Here is a 24,821-nt window from a genome sequence, read left to right as displayed (position 1 = left end):
CACCTGTCTCTAGGAGTGTGGGTGTGTGAGTCTGGGCGTGTCTGTGTGTGAGCCTGAGTGCGTGTGTCTGTGTGTCTGTGAATGTCTGCTCCTGGGTGTGTGGGCTGTGCTTTTGTTTTGGAGACTGTTTATGGGTATCTCTGTGTATAGTGTGTATGTGTGTCTGTCTGTCTCTGCGGACACGTGGGAAAATGCTGCTGGCCTCTTCGTATTTGCACCCAAACCCTGCTCCCATCTGAGCCTCGTGCAGTATCTTACCTTCCAGGTAGGGTGCATTCCTGTCCCTGGGACACAGAGGTTCTCTCAAACTCAAGACTTTCAGTATTAGAACTGGGACAGAGGGTCCCAGCTCCTTCCAAGCCTGGATATCAGGAGGCCAAAGTGAATGGGTGCAGGTGTCAGGGAAGGAAGGATGAGAGAGAGATGGGGTGAGGAGAGTTGAAGGAGAAGCTGGAAAAGTTGAGGCATTTGAATGGAAGAGGAACTAGGAAGAAAAAAAAAAAGACTGTGGGAGCAGTAGGGGAATGCTGCTTGGACTCAGGGAGGAGCTTCCCCAAAGCGGAGCTGGGACTCTGTAAACTGAGACAGGAAGGAAAGAGATCAGTTGTCCTCTGCTCAGGAAAAGCTCTGTGGGGGACACTGGTGTCCACCACCTCGTGGCAGGTAAGATGTAGCCGGATGGACCCTGGGGGGCTCATGCCCTCCTGCACACCAGCTGCTTCTTCCTCTGGCTCCTCACTGGGTGGGGATGAGTTTGTGGGGCTCAGAGTTGGGATTACCCCCCTTCCCAGTGCAGATCATGTCTGGACACACGGCTTTGAGTCCTTCCCTCTCTCTCTGTCTGGGGGCTCCCTTGCTCAAAGGGGATAGAGTGAGCCTGCAAGGCCCTGGCTGGTGTGCATGGCGTTGGGTGAGGGGTCCAGAGGTTACAGATGGAGAGATGGTTTATAATGTCCTAGAGTCTCTAAGCTCCATGGGGAGTGTCTGAGTCTTATCCATTGTGTTCACCATGGAATTCCCAGTTCCTACCTCAATGCCTGGCTCAAGGTCTCGGTGGAAGTCTTGGAAATTGAGCTCCATGGCGAAGAATCTTTGCATCCTGGGCCCGCTCTTGACATTTGCAGGTGCCAGGCGCTAGTCGTAAAGAACCCGCCTGCCAATGCAGTAGACGTGGGTTTGATCTCTGGGTCAGGAAGATTCTCCTGGAGGAGGACATGGCAACCCACTCCAGTATTCTTGCCTGGAGAATCCCACAGACAAGGGAGACTGGCAGGCTATAGTCCATGGGGTTGCACAGAGTCAGACACGACTGAAGCGACATAGCCCGCATGTGCAAGAGCACAGATGGACAGCTGCCCCCAGGCCTGTACTCAGGAGGGTGCGCCCAGGGTGGAGGACCATGTGTGCCTGGACACCTCCCTGGTCACTACGCAGAGAATTCCAGGGTGCCAGGAGCCCAGAGTGTGCACTGCAGTGGACGGGTCCCCTTGGCCCCACCGACTCCACATCCATACTCAGGATGCTGCTGTCGGCAAATTACAGTTTCAGTGTCTGCTGCCTTTCTGCCCAGCTGGTCTGTGAGCTGAGCAGGGCTGAGCTCTGGGAGACTGGGGAGAGAGCTGGATCTCGTCTGGGATCTCCCAGCACTCCCTCCACTCCCTAGACCTCGCCTTTTATCTTTTGTGTGGTTCCCCTAGTCCTGTCCTCAGATGGGTCTGGTCCCTACTCTTAGACTGGAGGCTTCAAGGAAGCCATGAGGTGTTGCCTCTCAGATTAGGGACTCCCTGGGGGAACTGTCTGTGGATTCCCTGGCGAATGGCTGAGGCTTCTTCCCTAGTTTTCCTTCCTCCAGCTGAAGGCAGGATGCTTGGGTCCCCAGGGGTGGGGAATTGGGCCAGGGCCAAGGAGAGTTGGAGGGGGTGAGGAAGGTGGGCAGGAAGGACCCATGTACTGGGCTCCAGAGAGGGCAGGGGTAGTGGCAGGATACACAGTGACGCGCAGCCAGAGGGACAGACGGAGGCAAGACTCTGCAGACTTACTGAAGGGATGTCCGAGAGCCTGGCTGGGGTGCTGGGGGATTCCAGGTCTTGTAGTTAGGGGAGCAGGGTGGGTGGGATGGTGAGGAGAGAGAGGCTGAGCCCAGGGCCTTTGGTGTCTATTTCCTCCAGCTCTTACCTGGACCTTGGAGACCCTGGGAGGGCAGACATTTCCACTATCTGGAGCCAGGAAGGATTTCTTGAAAGAGAATTTAGGGGCTCCGAGGGGAGGCTGGTCTCACCTCCTATCCACTCCCATCCCCCACCCCAAACACCAACCCTGGGCAGGCTAACCAAATCTTTATATATATATATACATATACATATATATATTTCTGTGTTAAGAAGCCTTGTGTCAGGCTGATAGGAAAAAAAAAAAATGAGAGAGAGAGATGGGGAAGCCAGGGGAATGCAGAGCTCAAATGAGACCCGAGATAAAGCAATTACCTGATCAATACGGGTGAAATTGAGTAATCTAGTGGATCAATACCATGGGCAGGAGGTTGGGGGGGTGGTGCTCCTTGCTCTCAGCCCCGCTCCCCTGCCCACTCCTTCCGCAGCCCCTGCCTGCTTGCTTCAGTTCCCCCCACCTTACCTCCTTGGGAATTCGTCTCTAAGTCTGCCTTCCACTTCAGCCTCTGTGGTCTGTCTTCCAGTGTATCACCCCCTGCCCCTTCCAGCTCCCAACCTGTGCTAGGGCTGCCACCACCCGCCCCCCCACCCCACAACACCTAGGGCCCCTCTTCATCTCACATGCCCTCACCCAGTCTCTGTCCTCCCTTCCCAAACTGACCCACTCTCAATAGTCCTTCTAGACTGATGGACTGTAGTCCCACTCATTTTCTATCTTCTCCGCTCCCTCCCCCTTACCCCCTAGGTGGGGGCCACAGCCCTAGACAGATGGATAGTCAGCTGCCCACATCTGTGTCCTGAGGGCGAGTGCAGATAAGGGGATCCCCGCACCCGTCTCCTCCATCAGGTAGGAGCTCTTTCAGGCTGAGAACTAGGTTTGCAAGGACCAAGCCGTCCGCATCAGCCTAACCTAACTGCGGAGGGAGCTGTGCCTCCTGCTTCAGTTATTGGCAGTATAACCTACCTACTCTATCTATAGAGCATGCCTTACATGTCGGGTACTAGCCAAGCTAGACTCTGGGGCAGGAGGCTATGAGGAGGACCCTGGTTCTTGCTGATCAAGGGTGGTGGTGTGGATGCTGCTGGTGAATGGCACCAGTCAACGTGGGGACTGGTGCCTGTGTTTAGAAGGGGTCTTGGTTTTTTTTCTTTTTTCTTTTTCAGAAAGGGCATGGAGGAGAGTGAGAACTCCCCCAGTATTGTGGGGACATCTGAGTTCTTGCCTGCCCAAGTCAGTACTGAAAATTCTCTGGTAACTGGTAAAGTTACAGCTCACTGGGGAATGCAAGGAAAGGCTGTGGCATTGTGGGGAGAGCACTAGAGGAGGAGCCGCAGCCTCCTAATTACCCGTCTTCTGACTGGAGGCTCCTGGTGGACTCAGAGTGTCTTTATTTGACTGTGAAATTCCAAGAGAGAGTCTGGCCTCCAGCAGGCACTCATGAAATGTTAGCTGAATAAATGAATGACTATTGTCATCTAGGCACAATCTGCCTTGTATTTCAGTTCATTATGTTGACTCGTTTTCCCCAGGAAACTGAGCCCTTGTGAGTGTCCTGTGAGCAGGGACCCACTGTGTCCCTGGGCACGTGGCCCATCATATCAGTTTCAGGAATGAATGAATGACTGGATACATGTTTGGTCTCTTCCTCTTTGGTCTGGAGGTCATCTCAGGGCAGCTCACCCTGGCAATGATTCCATGTTTCCCTTAGAGAAGTCTAGGGGCCTCTTTAAAGCAGCTCGATCCCCCTGCCTTTTCCTTCTAGTCTGTGTATCATCACCGAGGGGTAGGGAGGTATTTGAGAGAAAGCATGGAGTCTTTTTCTCAAACACCAGGACAAACTCGGGGAGTCCTGGTTTGGTTACTTACTAGCTGTGTTGATCTTGGGTGATTCACTTAACTTCATTGACCCTTGTTTTCCTCATCAGCAGAATGGAGATTATAATAGTAATAATAATCCATAGAGGGCAATTTTGTGGATCAATCTGTGGATCAAGTAATTAAGGCAAGTGACAAGAGCGAACAAATGTTACTTGTTATTGTCAACATGGGGGCTGGAGGAGTTGGTCACCAAAATTTCAGCATGTGCAGATAAAGATTTTCCCAATTGGGCCAGGAGTGGGAGAACCAAAGCAAACTTCCTTCATTGTGATATTCTGAAGATACCTATGCAAATCTCAGTTTCCCCTCCCTTTTCCTTCTAGTTAGTTGCTGCAAGGTCAAAATCATACAAAGACATCTCTACCCCACCCTCTGCCTGTTTACTCTTGGAGAAATATTGGGGGTGGGGTGAGGAACAGAAGGACAAAAAAGACACCCTGGAACAAAAGCCCCTAGAATTGTGTTTTCAAGTCTGACCTGTCTCCTGGGGCGAGTGGTCCCTCCAGCCTCCTCCCTCTTTCCCTCTCCTCCCTGGTCAGGTCCCTGCAGGGCCCAGGGTGAGAGGCCAGAGGCGCCTCCCTCACGGGCCCTTAGCTCTCTGGGACAAAGGTTGTGAGGTTCTGACTGTCCTAAACCATTCCTTGGGCTGAAGCTGGGATGGAGCCAGCACCTGACAACTGAGGCAAGAGGCAGGGATGCTGGGGCAGGGCCTGCTTCCTCTTGGCCTCAGACCGTCACTCCCCAGTCTTCACCCACTGTTGGGGCTGCACCCTCCCCGTTGCTGCCTAGACCAGATTCCCAGATTCTGGAGTCCGGGATTGGAGATGTGGGGCTTCCCCCTCAACCTGGGCCCTGGGAGTCAGGATGGGGCTCCCCTGAATTTGGGGAAGGCTTTCTTTCATCTTTGATCTTTATCCCTCTTTGGTCAGTCCTCACAGCCCAGCCCCAGGAATCTGTTTGTCCAGAGATAAATGCCCTGTCCCCTGGGCCTGCTACAGGTGCTGACTTTCCTCCTGCCCTCCAGATTGTAATACAAGGCCTGATGCCTGGAGAGATGCCAAGGTCGGGGTCCCCTGCACCACCCTAATTCTGTGTGTCTGATTAAAGTGTCTTTACTCTGCCTCAGAGATCCAAGGCCAGGAGTGGGCAAAGTATGGGATTCAGACTCATGAGATAGGTTTGAATCAGTGGGAAGGTCACCAACAGTGGACCTCAGTTTTCTCATTGTAAAACAGGGATCATTGTGTTAGGGGAACGACTGACCGAAACTGCCCATCCTGCCCAGGCCTGATAGTAACCGCTTACATGAGTTATCTTACAACAGGAAGTCCTGGTAAGGAACGTGGAACTAACAAGCTACCATCAACCCGAAGACTTCGGGAAAAGCCAAAAGGAGACTCCAGTCCATATGTCCTACCAACCTCCCAGAGTCCTTCTGACTTGAATTTATCTTGGCTGAATGATGCACGGGCCACCATGAAGGACCCTGAGTCAGAGCGATTGGCCAGAGACAACCTGGAAATTAACCACATCACCGTAAAACCTGAGACTGGGAGCCACGCGGCAGAGCAGTCCTCCTGGGTTCCCTTACCCTGCTGCTCTCCACCCAGGCACCCCTTCCCAGTAAAGTCTCTTGCTTTCTCAGCATATGTGTCTCCTTGGATAATTCATTTCCAAATGTTAGACAAGAGCACACTCTCGGGCCCTGAAAGGGTCCCCTTCCTGTACCAAGTATTTTACCTCTCCTGAGAGGGGCCAAAGCAAGTGATGTGAAGGCACAAGCCTCCACATATAGAGTACAGGCATAAATATCATAAAAAAGGACTAAATGCTTTATGTGTATCATCTTCACAACAATCCTATAAAATAGATAGAGGCATGGAGAGGTTCCATAATCTGCCCAAGGCCTCACACTCAGTAAAATGGCAGGGGTGGGACTATGGGATTAGAGCCAATTCCAGTTTATCTCCCTTCCTCAGGGAGTCAACACGCCCAGCTCCTGAGAGAGAAGGGAAGCAGAAGCTGTGACAAGAGGAGTAGGGGCGGTGGAGTGGGGGGATGTCCGAGACAGCAGTCCTCCCCGTTCTCAATATTCCTAACCAGCATTCTCCATCCAGACAATCGAGCCTCCTTTGAATATTTCTCCTCATTTGTTTATCCAGTAAACACGCATCAAGCCTCCTCAGGCTCCAGGCAGTGTGCTAGGCACTGGGGAAAATGAACCGACCCTGTACCAGCCCTTGGCTTCCAGACCATCCCATGAGAAACCAGACTGGCAGAACACTGATAACAGTATGTGAGGGTGGTGGACAGAGGTAAGCCCAGGAGAGGCCGCTGGAGGCAATGACATCTGAGTTAAATTCTGAATAAAATGTACTTGGTCAGGTGAAGTGGAGGGAAGTGTCTCCAGGCGGTGAGTTCAGCAGGGCCAAGAGGCCTTGTGGCACGAGTGGTTAAGAACACAGGTAGTGGGGCCTGAACCCTGGTCACACCAGTTCACGCCTCTATGGCTTGGTGGTGCAGTGGTTGTTTTGGGTGGAGCTTGGGCTTCATGTGGGGTGGCTGAGTGTGTGTGCGCGCATGTGTGGGGTTAAGGACGAGGCCAGGAGGGTAAATGGAGACCAGATTATGAAGGGCCTTCTAAACTAAACTAAGGACTGTAAACAGGGAGGTGATGAGCCTCTGAAGGGTTAACTCCTTATTCATTCATCTTTTAAAAAAATTCTTTAAATTGGAAAATAATTGCTTTACAATGTTACGTTGGGTTCTGCCGTACATCAACATGAATCAGCCGTAGGTATACCGACTCACTCATCTTGACAGGCTCTGAGATTTACACTTTCTCATCTCTCAAACCCTGAAACCCCCTCCCCTGCCTGTGTTCTCATGCTGAAGCTCCATGTCTTTCCTTACTTCTTCCCCTCTGCTCACCATCACTCACTCCTCTCTTTGCTCAGAATTTGAGTAACTGCTGTATAATTCTGTGCATTGAATGGCCAAAAGGGGGTGGCAGGACCAGTGGCCTGGGATCCTTCCTGATCTCAAAATGACATCCAGTTTCATTCCTAACAAGCCTCACTTTGCTTTCAGCAGCCTGAGGATGGGAAAGAATCAGGAGGCTCTCTTAGAGAGTCTGAATCCAAGCCCAATCATTCCCAGCTTGATTTGGGTTGCTTCCAATACTTTGGCCACCTGATGCGAAGAGCTGCCTAGTTTGAAAAGACCCTGATGCTGGCAAAGATTGAGGGCAGGAGGAGAAGGGGACGACAGAGGAGATGGTTGGATGGCATCACCGACTCAATGCACTTGAGTTTGGGTAGAGTTGGTTGTCCAGATGGACAGGGAGGCCTGGGGTGCTGCGGTTCATGGGGTCGCAAAGAGTCGGACACGACTAAGCGACTGAACTGAACTGAGGGAGTCAACCAGTTAGCCTCTATCACATCACTTTTTCCTGCCAAAATGAGTTAATAGTCTCATGATAGCAGAGATGTTCACTTCACAAGCTGGCCTTCCTGCTCCTTGGCCTAGCTCAAACTCTTCTGCGTAATACTGGGGATGACCACTGCTAGCAGAATAAAATGTAAACTCTAGGTATCTCCTAAGACCCTTCATAATCCATCCTAGTTTGCCCCTTTGGCCTTACCCCTCATAAATTCCAGCCTTCTCGAACTCACAGGATCCTTTCATAGAAGTCAAATTTAACACCTGGCTATGACTCTACAAATGTTGGGCTCAATTTGCCTATCTCAAGAGTAAAATGAGATTACTTAGTTTGGATTTGAGAGTCCCTTGGACAGCAAGATCAAACCAGTCGATCCTAAAGGAAATCAACCCTGGATATTCACTGGAAGGACTGATGCTGAAGCCCTAATATGTTTGCCTCTTGATGTGAAGAGCTGACTCTTTGGAAAAGACAGATGGCTGGGAAAGATTGAAGGCAAAAGAAGGGGACGTCAGAGGATGAAATGGTTAGATAGCATCAGCAACTCAATGGACATGAATTTGAGCAAACTCCGGAAAACAGTGAAGGACAGAGGAGCAGCCTGGCGTGCTGCAGTCCACGGGGTTGCGAAGTGTTGGACACAATTTGGCGACTGAACGACGAAAAGCCTGGCACCATTTTTGTTCGGGTGTGTTATGTGATACTTAAGTTCTCCTCCTACTTCTCTTGACTCTTGTCCTCTTCTGGGAAATACTAGGTTTCCCTCACACTGGCCTTTCATATACTTAAAAAACAAAACAAAGGACCTGTCTCGCAGTCCAGTGGTTGAGACTGTGCTCCCAACGCAGGGGGTACAGGTTCAATTCCTGGTTGGGTAAGATTCTGCAAGCTGCGGCCAAAAAACATAATAACAAAACCATCTTTATTGCGATTATTACTCACATACCAGAAGAGTCACCCTTTCAGGAGTGGCTAATTCAGTGTGTTTTCTGTTCAAATTGTACAACTACCATCACTAACTCTGGAACATTTTTATCACCCCCCAAAAGAAAATGTGACCCATTACCAATCTACACAGCAACCATTAACCTGTGTTTTTTCTACAGATTTGCCTATTCTGAATACTTCATACTTCATACAAAGTGTGGCCTACTGTTTCTGGCTTTGCCATGTACTCTGAATGAATTCTCCAATCAATCTGGAGGGTGAAATTTCCCAACCAACTTGTCTGTGGCTGCAGTGGTATTCTATCCAGAAGCAGCCATCAACACAAGGAAACTGACCATCTCCAAACTGTTAAGGGACCTGCCCTCACTATGTTGGTCCCTGCACAACAGGAATCAAGTGTGGGGGTGGGTGAACGAGTGTGCACGCAGCAGATGCTCCGGCACAACCACCCTGGCTCGGCGTGGCAACAACAAAACCAACACTCTGCAAACGTTACTTAAAAGTACTTTTTTTTTTTTTTTATTTAACTTTAACTTCTGAGGTAAAATACTTTTTTTTTTTCTTTCAACTTCCATAACAAAATACAGAGCTATCAGATACCCCTGGAAAAAATATGTATATTATACATATATTTCTATAACATTACATCATATATATATAATATATATATGCAAAAATTTGAAGACTTTATAGAAAGCAGAACATCTAAAAGGCACTGCACAATGGAGTGAGGATTACTTACATGTTATGTACATATACACACTATTCTGCTTAAGCGGGTAACTAGTGAAGTCACCTTTCATGTGTGAATTTCCAAATATCCCTGCATCACAATTTTATAACTCAAAGAATGCCTAAATATTTCAAAACAAATTAACTGGTAACGCCCCACCCCCGCCCTGCCAAGAACAAAAAAATCGAACAGTTCTTGAAAGACTGGATCAGTTTTCCCCCAAATTTAAAAGTATATTTCATTACTGTCTATAAAACAAAGAACACAAACATATTTATGGAATAAATAAAAAACAAGGGACAAACAGCCAACTAACTGACTCTACCCGCTTGGTAAGAAGTGATATACTTCAACTATTTTTTTCTTTTAATGCTTCTGAAAGTTTCTTGGCCCACTGAGGACTAGGGTGCAGTGATTCCCTGTTAGCGAGCTGGGTTTAATGCAGTGCAGCTTGAAAACTGGGGTTGGAGGGACTTACTGTTCATTTTTCACTCCTAGCGGTTCTTAAAAAACAAACACTCAGCAAGTCTGGATGCCCTGAAGAGGTCTCTATACTGTGTTCTTCCCTATAGCCAGAAAAGCAAACGGCTTGCAACAACATGCTCTTGATTAATACAAGTTCAGAATGTGTCTTTGCAAATTTTTAAACATTTGGCACAGCAAAAGCTGGAAAAAATGGGGAGGGAAAATAGACCTGGTGTTGTCCCCCTCCTTCCACATGCTGTCAGTGATGAGATGTTCACAGAAGAGAATGACCTGGCTTTGTGCCAGGCTTGTGCCAGGTGCTGCCAGGAGTGGACTTAGGGGAGAAAAACTATCTCCCACCCCTTTGCCCCAGGATATATCAATGACCTCCACATCCCCTGGTCCACTTCCCAGGCAATCCCAAGTTCAGCTCTGAGTAGTACCCTCCCCCAACCCCAGTGTGCAGTGCAAATCAACCAACAATTTACTGGTGGAATGGCAATCAAAGGAAACAGTTAAACATCAAACAGTTTCTTAAAGCCAAAAACAGTTTTCATGGAGTTGAACATTTTTTGAGTGTTTTTCAAGTGTAAAAGCAGTGACTTTTTATTCAAACAGAAGCAGCATCTAGGAATTAATTCTGGCACTTGGGTTCTAGGGGGTTACAGGTACGCATCATGGATTTTTCTCTCTCTTTTTTAAAGGCCTCATGTCTATTCCTGAGTTCATACTGACACCTGCCGGCGCCTCTGCTCCAGTGGACAGAGGTGGTGGGCAGCCAGCCTCCCTGGTTAGATTGGGCAATGCCAAGCAGAGATGCCTCTTCCACCTGCCTGGGCTTGCTATTCTGATTCGAGGTAAGTCGAGGTACAGAGAAAGGAACCGACAAAAACACAACCAACCAAAGGCAGCCTGAGTTGTTAGGGACCACTCTCCTAATCCTTTTTCCAGGGAAAGACAAGTCACTCATGGAATTTCAAACAAAGGGGAGGACAACTGCCAAAAAAAAAAAAAAAGGCATGATGGACTCAAGTCATCTTAAACCATCTAATAACTCACTCACCTGCTCTAACCTTTCCTGGGCTCCTCTCTCAAGCATGCACTCCAGTTTAAAAAAAGACCCCCCACCCCCACCATAAAAAGACAACCCTCAAGTGCTTCTTAGGACATAGAGTTCACCTAGGGTAAGATGGAGTCAGGAATTTCTCGAAAGCATCCCTGTGCCCACTTCCTGCCCCTACCAGATATGCAGTTATTCCCCCCTCTGCTGCTTGAGGGTCTGAGCCATGTTAGGTATTTCTGTATCTATGTACTACATGTGCGCACACGTACACACAGCTGGCTGTGGATGCTGTCTGCCCTTAGTCCAGGTTCCTTTTGCTTCACATATGATCAATACCTTCCCATTCCTTTGAAGTTGATGCAACAGAACTTCCCATGAAGAAACAATCCCTGGAGTTTCACGGACAGTCAGCTGATCTTAAGAATTAGTACGATCTAGGGGAATGGGTATGGCAAGAATGGCAACACGTCAGGACAGACCCCCACTGTTCACTTCTGCCAGCCCTGTGGCATCTGTCTGCCTTCTGTGTTTCCTATCCACCTCTTCCTTCAACCTCATACACATCCACTTGTACCCCCAGCCACCTTCTGCATTTCCAAGTATAATTTGCCCTTAAAGCCCACAATCCTGCCTTTCTGCTACCCATCCCAATAACATCAAGTGGGGATGATTAAATACCAGCTTAAAGTTTAACCATTTCCAACACCTCTGGATTATCTGAAAAGCTGTCCATGCCCTTTTACAGGTTTACGCTGACAGACCCGTATCATGTTGAAGTATGTTCATTGTTAAGGCTTTGACTGAAGAAAACGGTAAGAGCAGCAGACACAACAGAGACATCTTCAACTCGTGTCTCAGTCAACTCGCTCACAGTCACACACTGGTTTGGCTCCCTAAACGCACGGTGGAAAAAAAAATAATAATTTTTGTGTTTTTGTTTTTAAAGGCATCAGGTTACTTCCTTCTGTCCTCTTCTTTCTTCCCTGAACAAGAGTTTACAACTCCTCATGGCTTCTTAATAGAGGAAGTAGGTGAAATGTCCAAGAAATTCACAGCAGGGCTTCCTGTCTCAACCAGGTAGCTGAGGCTTGGTGCCTGTGCCTTCCCAGCCCCGCTCTAACTGGCAGTACATTTCATGTTTCCTGAAAACATTCTATATCAAAAAAAAAAAAAAGCCAAACAACAACAAAGGGAAAAAGAAAAAGAGCAACACGTGAACATCCCCCTGCCCCAGTAAGACAGATTATCTTACTCCTCCCCTGAAATAATTATAAAGAAACATTTCAGGCAAAATACTTAGTATTAATGGTCTCTCGCTGCTCAACCTCCCAACCATGCCCCTTTCCCTTTATGTGTCTCTCTCAGAGCAAAATAAATTCATTAATGGCTTTCCATATATAAATACAATAGAAAAGAAATAAGTCTGGAACCTGAACTATTATGGGACCAAACAGTTTCTTGGCCCTCTGGGAGTTTGTCAAAGTGTAAGCCTCAATAGGAAAAAGGCTCTTTCTCTTTTCAGTTCAATACCAATCCCGTCCTACTCACCAGGAAAAAGTGTGTTCACATCCCACCTAATTTACAACAGAAGACACCCCATCCTATCCCCAAAACAAAAATACAAGTCTACACCCCTAGAATGATCAAACCAGTCTAATTCCCTCCCCACCCCCCACCCTGAAATCTTGCTACATAAATACATGTGTGTGTTTTGATTATAGTATAAACAGCTCCCAATCCTCTTCCAGTTCTAAGCATCAGCAGCAGCTGTTGCCAAGCCCCGGGGTCCGGACCCATTCCAGAGAAACTTGCCATTCTTACTCAGGGCTTCAGGGTCATCATTCCAGCGCCGCTTCAACCGAAGCTTGGGGGGCATTAGGGCATCTTCTTTCTTCTCAGGTGCCCCGGGCTCTTTGCCAGGCCTGTCCTCACTGTCTTCAGACACCTCCAGGGGTTCTTCACTTGGGGCGCTAATGGGTACAGAAGGCCACACAGGCGGTGCAGCCGGGCGGGCAAAGATGGTGCTTTTTTCCTCCTCCGTGGTCCTGCCTGGCACAGTGCCCTCTTCTTGAGAGCGCTCCTCCTTCTCCCGTGCCGACTGCCTGAGGCTCTCAGGAGCCTTTTCCAAGGCTGGCTCCACCTTAATCCTCGGTGGGACAGGAGTCAGTGTGGGAACAGGGACAGGTGCTGCCTCCTCGCTGCTCTCCACCCTCTCCCGGTTCTTCCGCCCGACGGGTGGGGGCTGCAGCTTGATGGAAAACTGGGATGGCTCCTCGGGGTGCGCCTGGCACTGCAGTGGTGGCACCATGAGCCCTGGGTACCGAGGGAATGTCCGTGGACTCAGATGATAGTTGAACACGGAACAGGCTTGAGAGTGAAGGTAGTGTTTCATTTCCTCAGGGCTGAAGGAGAAGCGACTGCTGCTGGTGAAGGGGCTCAGGCCTGGCGAGGGGCTGTAGGAGAAGATGGTGGGGGTCAGGGGCAGGGCTGGTGAGACGGGGACGTGAAGGACGCCTCCGCGGCCTGGGATCGGAGAGACGGCGAAGGGACTGTGGGGGTCAGGGTACATCCCTGGCCTGGAGAACAAAGGAAGCATGATGTCAGGCTTGCGCTTCTGGTGGCCAATCCCTCCACCCACGGCACTTCGGGAGGACATGAGATCCACGCCCCGGCGCCAGTCAGCAGCTGGGCCATCCTCCAGCTCTGAAAGCTCCACCTTTCTATCAATGCCATTGCTTGACTCCTGGCCAGAAGCAGTTAGCGAGCTAGCAGAGAACCGCCCTGGCTGCACATCACTAGTTGGAGAATGGGTGTCCAGAGGTGGGAAATGGAAGCGGGAAGAGCCTGTTGGCACTGGTGGTGCACTCTGGGGAACCACACCTGTGAGGGTGGGAAAGACAAAAGGCCACTTTAGAGGTCTAGTCATGCATGATCGGCAATTTAACTGACACTAAATAAGTACAAAATGTTGAAGAGCAACAGGAAACAAACATTCCAGCTGGACTGAATCTCTCACCTGCTTGTCTTTTCAGCTTCCTCCATTCAATTTAGTTGCCGCCTTTCTCTAGCCTCTTACTCACTTTGTTTTCCTAGTACTCATTACTATCTAAAATATCATTTGCTTGTTTATCTGTTTTCTAAACCCCATGAAGGCAGGGATTTCTTATTTGCAAGTAGATTTCCAGCAGTTCAGGGCTGAATAATCAGTAGGCTCTTAAGAACTATCAGTTGAATGAATGAGTGTAAGAGTGTGTATATACAGTATATAACACCTGCTTCAATTCTCAGGTTTACAAATGGTCTTTTCTTATTTTCGTTATTTGGGCCACGTCTATAAAGCAAGCAAACAAACCGAAACCAACAGACAACACTGGGGATGATGTGTATGTAAACAATGCATTAAAAGCTTGAAGACCCTGTACCTCACAAATATGAACATGACCAAGACCGCATTTTAAGATAAAAACACAACAGAGGGCCATGTTTGTTAAGGCAGGTTCTCATGGTGTGTCTTTTATCATTTCTGACATACAACCACTTCTTTAGAGTCTAATATTTTTCAATCTCTCCAAATCTATGTTCTATTATATAAATTCTGTATAACAATCTCCATTCCCATCCTGCTTTCCATGCCTTTCAACCACTGAGGAGGCTGGAACAAAGTCCAGTCCCTACCACCCGTCTCCCAAATTTGTGGACTGAGATCTGAAGCTCTAAGCAGAAACCAACACTGCGCTACACAAGCCAACTTTAGAGGCTCGCAAGTTCTCTAGGGCCCTCAGAAGTCCTTCTGATAATCAGAGCATAAGACGTCTGAGGCCTCAGGGGCCCTATGGGCTCCTGGGAGGTATCAGTGTCTTCTATCACTGATGATGTCAGGAGGGCTATTTTTACCTTGAGGGAAGGATAAAGGAGAAGAAAAAGTAAGAAAAACCCCAAATAAGTGCAAGTGTGGTGACATAGGAGAAGAAACAAAAAGGTGCACAAGATATGATGTGGGGAGGAACTGCCAGCAATCAGCTGTGTTCTGTTCTTGTTACAACAGAGTCATCTTCAGATAGGACCCTGGGGTCAGTTGCTAAGTGCAAGACTGTGTAGCTTTCTCAGCACACTTGTCTGAAGAACACTGTGCCAGAGCAGCATGTCCCAAACTGACGTTCTGCAGAAAACTGTTCCATAGGTTTTTTTTTTTTTTCTAAAACAACTGATTTTAATTGTGTGATCAGGAAAAACAGATGGATGGACCTGTATATAATTTGAGCAGACTCAGGGGGGTCTCAAAAATATTTCTGCAACCAGCCTATTATAGTGGCTATGATTCTACTTTTTTTTTTGATTCTCTTGAATCTTGATTTTGTATTAATAGCACATCTATTTAAAAGCAAAAGAAAAAAACCAAAACACGCCCCCTCCAAAACACTTTTCTGTGTGCTGGTGGACTGAATAAGTGTAACATGGAGAGAAACGGAGGTGATAAAGAAGGTCCTGTCTCCTGAACAAGTCAGTTATTTGTTTTGGTTTTTCCAAGTGGAAGATAGATATCTCAGTCTCTACATGGGCTAAAGATACATTGTCAATTTGCAAAAATGGAGATAGAACACAGAGCATTTCCCAAGTGGGTTTAGAGGGAGTGAAGGAAGGCAATCTGGAGGCAGCATTCTGGATCCCTTTAACTAGCTGCTGGAGAAGGAAACAGCAACCCACTCCAGTACCCTTGCCTGGAGAATCCCATGGACGGAGGAGCCTGGTGGGCTACAGTCCACGGGGTCGCAAAGAGTCAGACACGACTGAGCGACTTCACTTTCACTAGCTGCAGCAGTCCTACTTTAGCAGGGCTGGAAAATGTGGGTTTGAATCTTAGTTCTAGCACCTTCTACTTTGTAGCCTGGTACAAGTAACCAGTGGGTCTTTGAACCCCTTTGGCAAAATGGGAATAAGGCCCTTGATAAGGTTCAAACCCTGGCCCTACCACTTAATAGCTATGTTATTCTATGTAACTTACTTACCTTTCCAAGTCTCAGTTTCCTTACCTGTAAAACAGATAATAATAGGACTAATCCTCATGCTATGAAAACTACAAGAATTAATATTTGTGAAGTCCTTAAACTAGTACCAGCATATAGCAAATACCATGTATTTGTTAAAATACATGATTTATTAGAAAATAATCATGGTTTAAAAAGCTAAAACTTTTAAAAGGCATATGGACCATATATTAGATAACAATATTAGAGCAATGTTAAAATTTCCTGAGTATGGTAATGTTACTGTGATTAGGAGGAGAATGTCCTTGTGCCTGGGAGATACATACTGAAGTACACAGGGATAAAGTGTCACATCTGCAACTTAATCTTGAAAGATTTAAAAGTTATATATATAGATAAAGCAAATGTTATCCATTAGTGATTGTAGGTAGAGGATATATGGGTGTTCGCAGTTTTATTTTCTCCCCCTCAATTTTTTTGGTAGCTTGAAAGTTTTCTAAAATAAGGATAAATATAAAAAAAACTGGGGTGGGATAGAGAGGTCTCAAGTTCATCCTTGAACTGGTTTGCCCTGCCCCCAAACCCTGACAAGTAAGCATTTTTACTACATGTCTTCTGCATCTTTCCAATGTTTCTTATAAGTCCATTAAAAATACATGTTAATGTAAAAAAACTTAAGAATACATTAAAAAACGTATTTCTTCTATGTTCAAAAACACAGTTCAAAATAGCCCAACTGTATCAACCCACCATCTAGACAAGATCACTCTAGCCTCCAGGATCTAAGTCCACACAGCGCTGCTCCTCAGAGCATTTATCACATTCCACACTGATAGCTTATCGCTCTTGCTAAATTTTAAGTTCCTTGAGGGAAGTAACTCCCCCATAATCTTTTTGTTTTTAAGTCTTAACACATTATCTGTTGAACAAATTAATGAATCCCAAATCCAGGGAAGGAACGTATGGTCAATTAAATATGAGCTAGATTTCAATAGCTCAATGGCTCAAGAATTGTTTCCTGAGAAACTGCCCAGCAGGTAACTGTACTCAAGCCACCCTGATCCATCTTTGACTCTGCTGTCATCCTCAACGTTATCATTTTAAAACGGGGACACCAAGACATATACTTCACTAAGCGGGGAGGGTGGCATGAGTTACCTCACAAAAACACTGGGCAAAAGTACCTCCATGAAGCAGATGTTCAATAAATGTTACATTTCTTTGTCATCATTAGAAGTTAACCTGAAATGTTTGGTCTATTTGGGTAAAAGTTCTCTATGAACTACTGACTCTAGTTCTTTGGGGTTATCTGCATCCAGGATGTAAAAAACTAGTTGTATCCTTAAAAGAAATGGACTTTTTGCTTTCCCCATGATTTTCTGATCAGGATCTTGAGCCTGGTTAAGAATCAATGTTGATTCAACTGACTTCTGGCCAAACAGGCAGTTCTTGGCCACTACTGTGTGGTTGCTAGGCCAGAGTCTTCACAGAGTGATGGTCTAGATTTCCTTTTCCTGGAAAAGCATATTGGTCCCCATTTAGGTTATCCAAGTGGCTGGATTTGTGGGTTTTCAATAGAAAAAAAATGCAAATGTGAAGTCAAGTGGGCCTTAGGAACCATCACTATGAACAAAGATAGTGGAGGTGATGGAATTTCAGTTGAGCTATTTCAAATCCTAAAAGATGATGCTGTGAAAGTGCTGCACTCAATATGCCAGCAAATTTGGAAAACTCAGTAGTGGCCACAGGATTGGAAAATATCAGTTTTCATTCCAATCCCAAAGAAAGGCAATGCCAAAGAATGTTCAAACTACCACACAATTGCACTCATCTCATACGCTAGTAAAGTTATGCTCAAAATTCTCCAAGCCAGGTTTCAACAGTATGTGAACCGTGAACTTCCAGATGTTCAAGCTGGTTTTAGAAAAGGCAGAGGAACCAGAGATCAAATTGCCAACATCCACTGGATCATCAGAAAAGCAAGAGGGTTCCAGGAAAACCCCTACTTCTACTTTATTGACTATGCCAAAGCCTTTGACTGTGTGGATCACAACAAACAGTGAAAATTCTGAAAGAGATGGAAATACCAGACCACCTGACCTGCCTCCTGAGAAATCTGTATGCAGGTCAAGAAGTAACAGTTAGAACTGGACATGGAACAACAGACTGGTTCGAAATTGGGAAAGGAGTACCTCAAGGCTGTATATTGTCACCCTGCTTATTTAACTTATTCTTCATATACATCATGAGAAATGCTGGGCTGGAAGAAGCACAGGCTGGAATCAAGATTGCTGGGAGAAATATCAGTAACTTCAGATATGCAGATGACACCACCCTTATGGCAGAAAGTAAAGAACTAAAGAGCCTCTTGATGAAAGTGAAAGAGAAAGAGTGAAAAAGTTGGCTTAAACTCAACATTCAGAAAACTAAAATCACGGCATCCAGTCCCATCACTTCATGGCAAACAGATGGGGACAAAATGGAAACAGTGAGAGACTTTTTTTCCTGGGCTCCAAAATCACTGCAGATGCTGAGTGCAGCCATGAAATTAAAAAATGCTTGCTCCTTGGAAGAAAAGTTATGACCAACCGAGATAGCATATTAAAAAGCAGAGACATTACTTTGCCAACAAAGGTCCGTCTAGTCAAAGCTATGATTTTTCCAGTAGTTATGTATGGACTTGAGAGCTGAACTATAAAGAATGCTGAGCCCCTAAGAATTGATGCTTTTGAGCTGTGGTGTTGGAGAAGACTCTTGAGTGTCTCTTGGACTGCAAGGAGATCCAACCAGTCAATCCTAAAGGAAATCAGTCCTGAATATTCATTGGAAGGACTGAAGCTGAAGCTTAAACTTCAATACTTTGGCCACCTGATGCAAAGAACTGACTCCTAGAGTCAAAATTCCTCTAGGTACACAGGGAGGGGGCAAGAGTGAAAAATAGAGGAAACAAGATGCCAGTGGTTAGAACAGGTTTGATTTCCTAACACCTCTCCCTCAGGCACAAGGAAAGAAAACAGGTTGTAATTAGAGAGATGCATTCCAATAGTTTTTTTTTTTTTTAAATGCATGCCCCAGGGACAGGAGGGAGTGGTTACAGGGGAGATGGAACTGTAATGATAGCAGCATCAAGCTAAAACTGCCCTAACTTGTTGTGTGTAGTAATTACATATCTGCCACAGATCTCAGCATATTCTCTCAGCCACACCCCTGCTCTAAATTTTCAGGTTTCTTTCAACTTTTTCCTGAGAAGTTGTAATACTACAGAGTCACAAGCAGACTTCTTTGCCTTATACAATTCCACAAACACAGAGCACTGATGGACTCCTCAGAAATTAGTAAAATACAATCTGTTTTCTTAGGCAGGGGCCCGATTTGCATCTTGAAACAAACAAACATCCTTATCAGAGACTGCCTTCTCCTTCGCTGAGAGGCAGACCCAAAACCTCTGTGAAAAGCTGTAATGGAAAGCTATCCTGTGGAGAGCCTAGAGGGGAAGCCTTGCAACACTTCAGAGAGAAGGTCAAGTAACCCCAGAGTCTTGTTCTCCGAGGAGTTGTTGGTGCAGATCAAAGGCACTGCTTTTCACTGCAAACATATGAACCTCCCCTCCTGTGATCAAGGATGCTGTGGTTTTGATGAGATTCACTTGATAAGGGTGAGCTTGGTTGTTTCATAGAAAATCGGAAGTGTTTTAGAAACTACTTCTTGTCTGTGAAAGAGCCACTGGGCTGGGAGTTGAAATTCTGAATCCTGAACTTAAGGATCAACACAAACCTATGGAATAATAAAACAGGACAATGCAATAATATCTAGGAGATGACAGATAATATGCAGAAAACAGACCCAAATCAACCAAATTTATCTCAGTGCTGCAGTCTATCACTTCCTGTGAGAAGAATGAGACTAGCTGGCAGAGGGAATCCAGGGGATCATATTACTGTGGTGTTTCTAAATACCCCTTAAACATGACAAATCTGAAGACCTGGGTTTTTAAAATTCTTTTTTAACTCCCCACCAAGCGAGTTCGCATCTTACCACTTGACCGAATGTTGATGAATGGGTAGTTGGGCATCACCAGCTTGTTGAAGTTAAATTTATAAGTAAATCTTTTCCCTTTTGTTTTATGAAGGATCCTCTTGTTGTAATAGTATCTGTAAAAACAAGAATGCATGTCAAATCGTCTTCTAGCTACTGACTGTTTTTGATACACTTAGGTAACGACGACAATCAACAGCTCTTGCTCAGAGTATTACTTGCGAACATCACTATCATTCTTTTGCAGCTTTGCCCTCAGGTTAGGGCTGGGAGACCTAAGAGCTTACTTTTCAGATTCAATTTTCAACAAGATTCCAGTCCTTTACAAAGACAGTCTCTCTTTGAGATCCTGTACACCTATTAGAGCCCCAACCCTTTTCTTGTCTATCTCTCTACGGTTTCAATTCTTTAGTCCATTTCCTTCCTGTTCTACTATACGTCACTGCTTCGTTTCTCTTTTCTGCCTTCCCCAGGTGGGGGCAGACAAATCTCTTGGGAGACCTGATGTGGTTAGTCTGGAGGCCTAAGCTCAAGGCATAGACAAAGGAATGTAGAACTGTTTTATGGTGGCAGGTCAAATAATGGTACATTCTGAGCTGGAAAACAGCAGTCAGCTTGGCCTACTTCACTTTCAAAAGAAGTGAGAGGCTCCAGCAATGTTGCTGCTCAGATTTTACATTCGGGGTCACACAATGAAGGAAGGCAGGGGAATTTCAATGTACCTAGAACCTTGAATATATTCAGTGGCATAGATTATAAACACCCCTGGAGGGGTAAAGGGTTATGAAATATAAAGACTGGCAAGGGGAAAAGAGAACCTGAGAAAAATTAGAGTGACCAATCTTTATAGACAAGCTGGAGCAAACTACGAACCGACAGCCCATTGAGCTCACTGGCTCCTCAACAGTGAGGGCCCCGCCATGCACTGAGCAGTCCTCCTGTGTGCCGCTTCACTCTTTTTCTAGTATCTTTCAGGAGTGCCTAAAGAAGAGACAGTCTAATACATTTCCAACGGGGAAGTCTAAACTAATCTTTGGATTACAAATTAGCTCCAATCCAGGTTTCACCACACATTCTCGCCCACTACAGAGCAGAATCGGCTGTCAGGATCCAGTGCCAGCCACGTTGGAATTCCCTCCTACATACAACCAAAGATATGCCTTTTCTCCTCCTGTGCCTATGCCACCCAGATTTAACAGCTCTTCTACTCCCGCTGTAAAGCTACACGTTATTCACTAGTGTCGTCTCTCATTACCTGATACCTTTTTATCTAACATGTACCAAACTACTTAAGCCTCTTTCCAATCTGTTAACACAATGGATTTGGGAATTCTTTTCCCTACCTCAGAGCTCGGCTCAGCTTGTCGTAATTCATCTGTGGTTTGCACTTCCTGCGGCCCCAGAGGCGGGCCACCTCGTCTGGATCCTTGATGACAAATTCCCCATACTCTCCCTGCTGCCAGGCAATGACATGGCGGAACTCCTCCTTCTGCAGCAGCTCCAGGATGAAGTGCCACAGCTGGATCTGCCGGGAGCCCGGGGATGACTCTGTTTTATAGGCCCAATCAGGAAACTGATACCCTTTAATATGAAAAGGGCAAGATCAAGGTAGTCAGGAGCTAGGAACATACATACCAGTATCCCCAGCTTCACATTCCGATGCTCAGAAACTCTAGAGTGCTGTGCAAACATGCCACGAACACCCTTTGAGTCAACTGGGGCTAATCACAACAGTGCAGAGGAAGGCAGACTGAAGTTACCTTTCCTTGTGGCAATCATTAAATCTGATAAGAGTTGGGTAGCAGCAGCCAGGTGTCCTAATCTTTTCCCCTTTCAGACTTTACTAAATCTCATGCCTACTTCCTGTGAGGACATGAAAGTTTCAAAGGGAACACACAGGAAAGACAATGTTTTAGAAAACAGCACCTTTTCCCCAAGATTGGAATTGTTTCTCTAAGAGGAAAGAGACTCGAAAGCTTGGAAATGAGGGTGTGGTGACCACATTTGTTAACATTCATCCATAGGAAAAAGCATACAACTGTCCTAGCAGTATCTACCCTGTCAGGAGGCGGTCAGTCACAGTCTGGCATTTGTGAACCAAGCCCAAATGAAGAGAAAAGGGACCACTGAGGGGCATTCCAGGTACATTAGAAAATGACTGATTAGATTCTGCTCACCTCCACCTCCTTCTGGCTTTTCCACGACGCTACAGCCCGCTTTCATTTTCACCCTCCTGCTGAGAGACACAAGCCATGTCAATTAATTTAAGGTGTTCTGTGTTTTTTATCCTCCCAAGGTTTTCTGCCACAGCCTTTTCCCAAACTTCCATTTCCTCATCTTTCCCTCCTTATGTAACCCTCTTTCAAACATGTCACTTCCAGAGTGCTAATCCTCAAGTCGTGAAATGATGATCCTCAGGTCATCAACTTCAAAGACCATAATTCATCTCTTACCTGACTTTAAACCACAAATAGTAAACACTGTTTTTAATATTTGCTTTCTCCCTCCTGACCAATCTTTCAAATGTAAAAAAAGGAAGGGTATGGTGAAATGAGTCCAAAAAGGCAGCCAGAACAAGTCAAACAGTTTGTCTTCTATTACTAGACAGGCCTAGATGCCAAGATACACAAGCCTGAGTTCACCCAGATGTACCAGTTTAAAGAGTAAAAAAAAAAAACAACAAAAACCAAAACCCAAATCCATCTGATTGCCACTCAAGAATGAACATCTGATTTTGATTTACTTTCCTGAATTATGTGAGATGGGAAAAGGAAAACTTCTCCCAGTCAGAAACTGCCCCTTCCTCCTTGAAAAACACCCTGGGATACAGGAAGTAAACACACCATATGTACAGTTACTCTATACATGAAAACTCACACTCCTCCCATTTTTCTCTGAGAAAAAAATTTATATTTTCTCCCTTTAACAGAAAGGAAAAAAGAAGCAAGCATTTTTGGGAACCTTCTGTTCAACAAGTGGAGGGAGTCTGGCTGTGATTTGCATTCATTCCATCCAGATTTACAGTTCTTAATAAATTTCCTGCTCCTAGCAGCTAGCAGCCTGTATCTGTTACTCCTTTAGCAAAAAGCAGGGATGAGTAAAATGGCCAGAGAGATATGCAAGCAGGAGAAGGCAGATTTACTCTTACTCAGGCAGTTCCCCAGGGTGAATGACAGGCCCTCAGCACCAACATTAGCAGGAGTCTAGAGGGAATGTAGGTGCCTTGGTGACCCTAGGGCGGGGTGGATACAAATTCCTAATCTTGAAATTTCATCTAACCTAGGATTCCTCTAGATCCTTTGAAATTTTTTTTTTTCCCCTCACCATACACATTTAAGAAGACCAACCAACAAGTTTCGGTCTAAGAAATTACCAAGGAATGAAGATGGATAAATGCCCCAAAGGAAGGAGAAAACAAACAGAAACACACAGTTACATACACAAGATACACAATAACAAGGCCCCAGAGCTGAGGCAGTAGTTTCCTCTCCTGGCTGCTTCCATCTCCGTGACAATGAGGGAGGAAAAACACTAATTTCCCCACGACTCCAGGAAGCTGCCTTGAACGTTAACAACGAGGCTGCTCTGTCGGGTTGCGGAATCTTTATCCTGACATGGGAATGCCTTCACTCACGACGACTCTGGGGTTCAAATCCCGCCGCAACAATGACGTGCCCAGGAAGCTCTCTCCTGACATCCCAACTCTCCGATTTCACCTATAAAGGCCTTCCTCCCAGGAGTCCGGAGGCGCCTCTTCATGCCTTTCGCAAATTCACTCCGAGGACACACTGTCGAAGTAGGGTCACTCATCTTAACTCTGCACAGCCCGGCAGGCTCCTTGCCCTCCCTCGGATTGCGACCATTCCCCATAGAGTGAGGCTTGCAGAGCCTGGTACCGCGCGCGTCCCGGCTTCCACAGCCCCCGGAGCCTCCTATTTATCTGCCTGCCGACCGGGCCTTCCTCTCCCCGTGGTCTCGGGGCTCCGCGGAGCCACCGCAAGAACGCTGCCCGGGTCCCCGTCGCCCCTAAGACACGGGGGCCCCCTCCCTCCCCCGCCCCCGCGCAGGGGGAGGCCCAGCAGGGTTAGTACGTGGCTCTCCCCGCTGTCCCGGCCGCAGGGACGCCGTCACAGCCGAAGCTTGGGGGTCGGCCCGGACGAGTCGGCGGCGAGGCCGGGACTCACCTCTCCCCGGCACGGTCGGTCTTCGGTCCGGTCTCCTCCGCGGCGTCTCCGGCTCCTCCTCATCCACCCCAGCAGGAAGTGACCTCCTTGGCTGCTTTCGTCACTTCCATCCTCAGCGGAGAGGGCGGGGGAGGAGGCGGCGCCCTCCCGCCGGTCTCCCAGCCGCGCCCCGCCGCACCCAGCCGCGTCTCCCTTTCCTTTCTCCTTTCCGCAGACGCTGGCTTCCGCCCGCACCCCGCCCCCGCCGCGCGCTCCTCCCGCCGCGCTGCCAGCGCAGCTTCCCCGGCGCGGCCCGTGCGTCACGCTGCGGGGGCACGTTACGCACGCTCGTGGCTGGTGGCCGGGCGGCGGGCCTGTGGTCGGCGGGACTAGCAGCGGGATGCGGCGGGCTTTCCCGCCGGTCGGGTGTGGACGAGGCTGTGCCCCGGGGGGTCTCACCTGTCGCCGGAGGGCACCTCGCAGTTCTCCCTGGAAGGGGCCCGGCTCCGACTTGAAGCTTCCCCCAGACCACTGAGAGGGTGGGGTCCTCCGTTTCTCCTTAAAAGGGGCCTGCGACCTCCAAGAGAGGAGAGGCTTCACAATGGGAAGAGACACCCGCGGACCTCAGAGGGCGTTCTTTACCCTCTTAAGAAAGAGTCTTTTCAGATACTTTGAAAAGACTCCGTGAGGCTTTCTGTGAATCGCCTTGCTTCGGCATTTTTACCCCCTCCGCCCAGACTTAAGGGGATTGTGAAGTTTCTTCGCTGATCCCTGCCCCTCTGCATTTAGCTTAATTTGTCCTAAACAACTTGCACGTCTCCCTAAGTCATTCAGATACATCTCTCCTTTCTTTTTTTCTTTTGTTCCTGCTCAAGCAATGACTAGCATCTTGTCCAATACACTTTTTGTTCTTCCTTTAAGGTTCTTTTTAATAGTAAAG

General features: G+C 47.1%; 1 protein-coding gene across 6 annotated transcripts; it reads right to left on the bottom strand.

Annotated features, from left to right (window-relative positions):
- Positions 1-8,965: 8,965 nt before the first annotated feature.
- ETV3 (ETS variant transcription factor 3) lies at positions 8,966-23,990 on the bottom strand. Of its 6 annotated transcripts, none has more exons than XM_061402827.1 (6): positions 23,903-23,990; positions 21,896-21,954; positions 21,062-21,299; positions 19,719-19,834; positions 15,705-15,728; positions 8,966-13,578 (listed from the first exon to the last, which is right to left on the bottom strand). In XM_061402827.1, the coding sequence occupies exons 2-6, from the start codon at positions 21,939-21,941 to the stop codon at positions 12,449-12,451; spliced, it is 1,554 nt and encodes a 517-aa protein (XP_061258811.1). In that variant the 5' UTR covers positions 21,942-21,954; positions 23,903-23,990; the 3' UTR covers positions 8,966-12,448. The 6 variants fall into 6 exon arrangements, with proteins under 6 accessions (XP_061258811.1, XP_061258826.1, XP_061258820.1 ...); XM_061402842.1 differs by having other exon boundaries at positions 21,896-21,951; positions 23,903-23,986; XM_061402836.1 differs by having other exon boundaries at positions 21,896-23,506; positions 23,903-23,985.
- Positions 23,991-24,821: the final 831 nt, after the last annotated feature.

This window comes from Bos javanicus, chromosome 3 (assembly GCF_032452875.1).
Source record: "Bos javanicus breed banteng chromosome 3, ARS-OSU_banteng_1.0, whole genome shotgun sequence".
NCBI classification, from domain to species: domain Eukaryota; kingdom Metazoa; phylum Chordata; class Mammalia; order Artiodactyla; family Bovidae; genus Bos; species Bos javanicus.
This window is presented reverse-complemented; position numbering and strand designations above follow the sequence as displayed.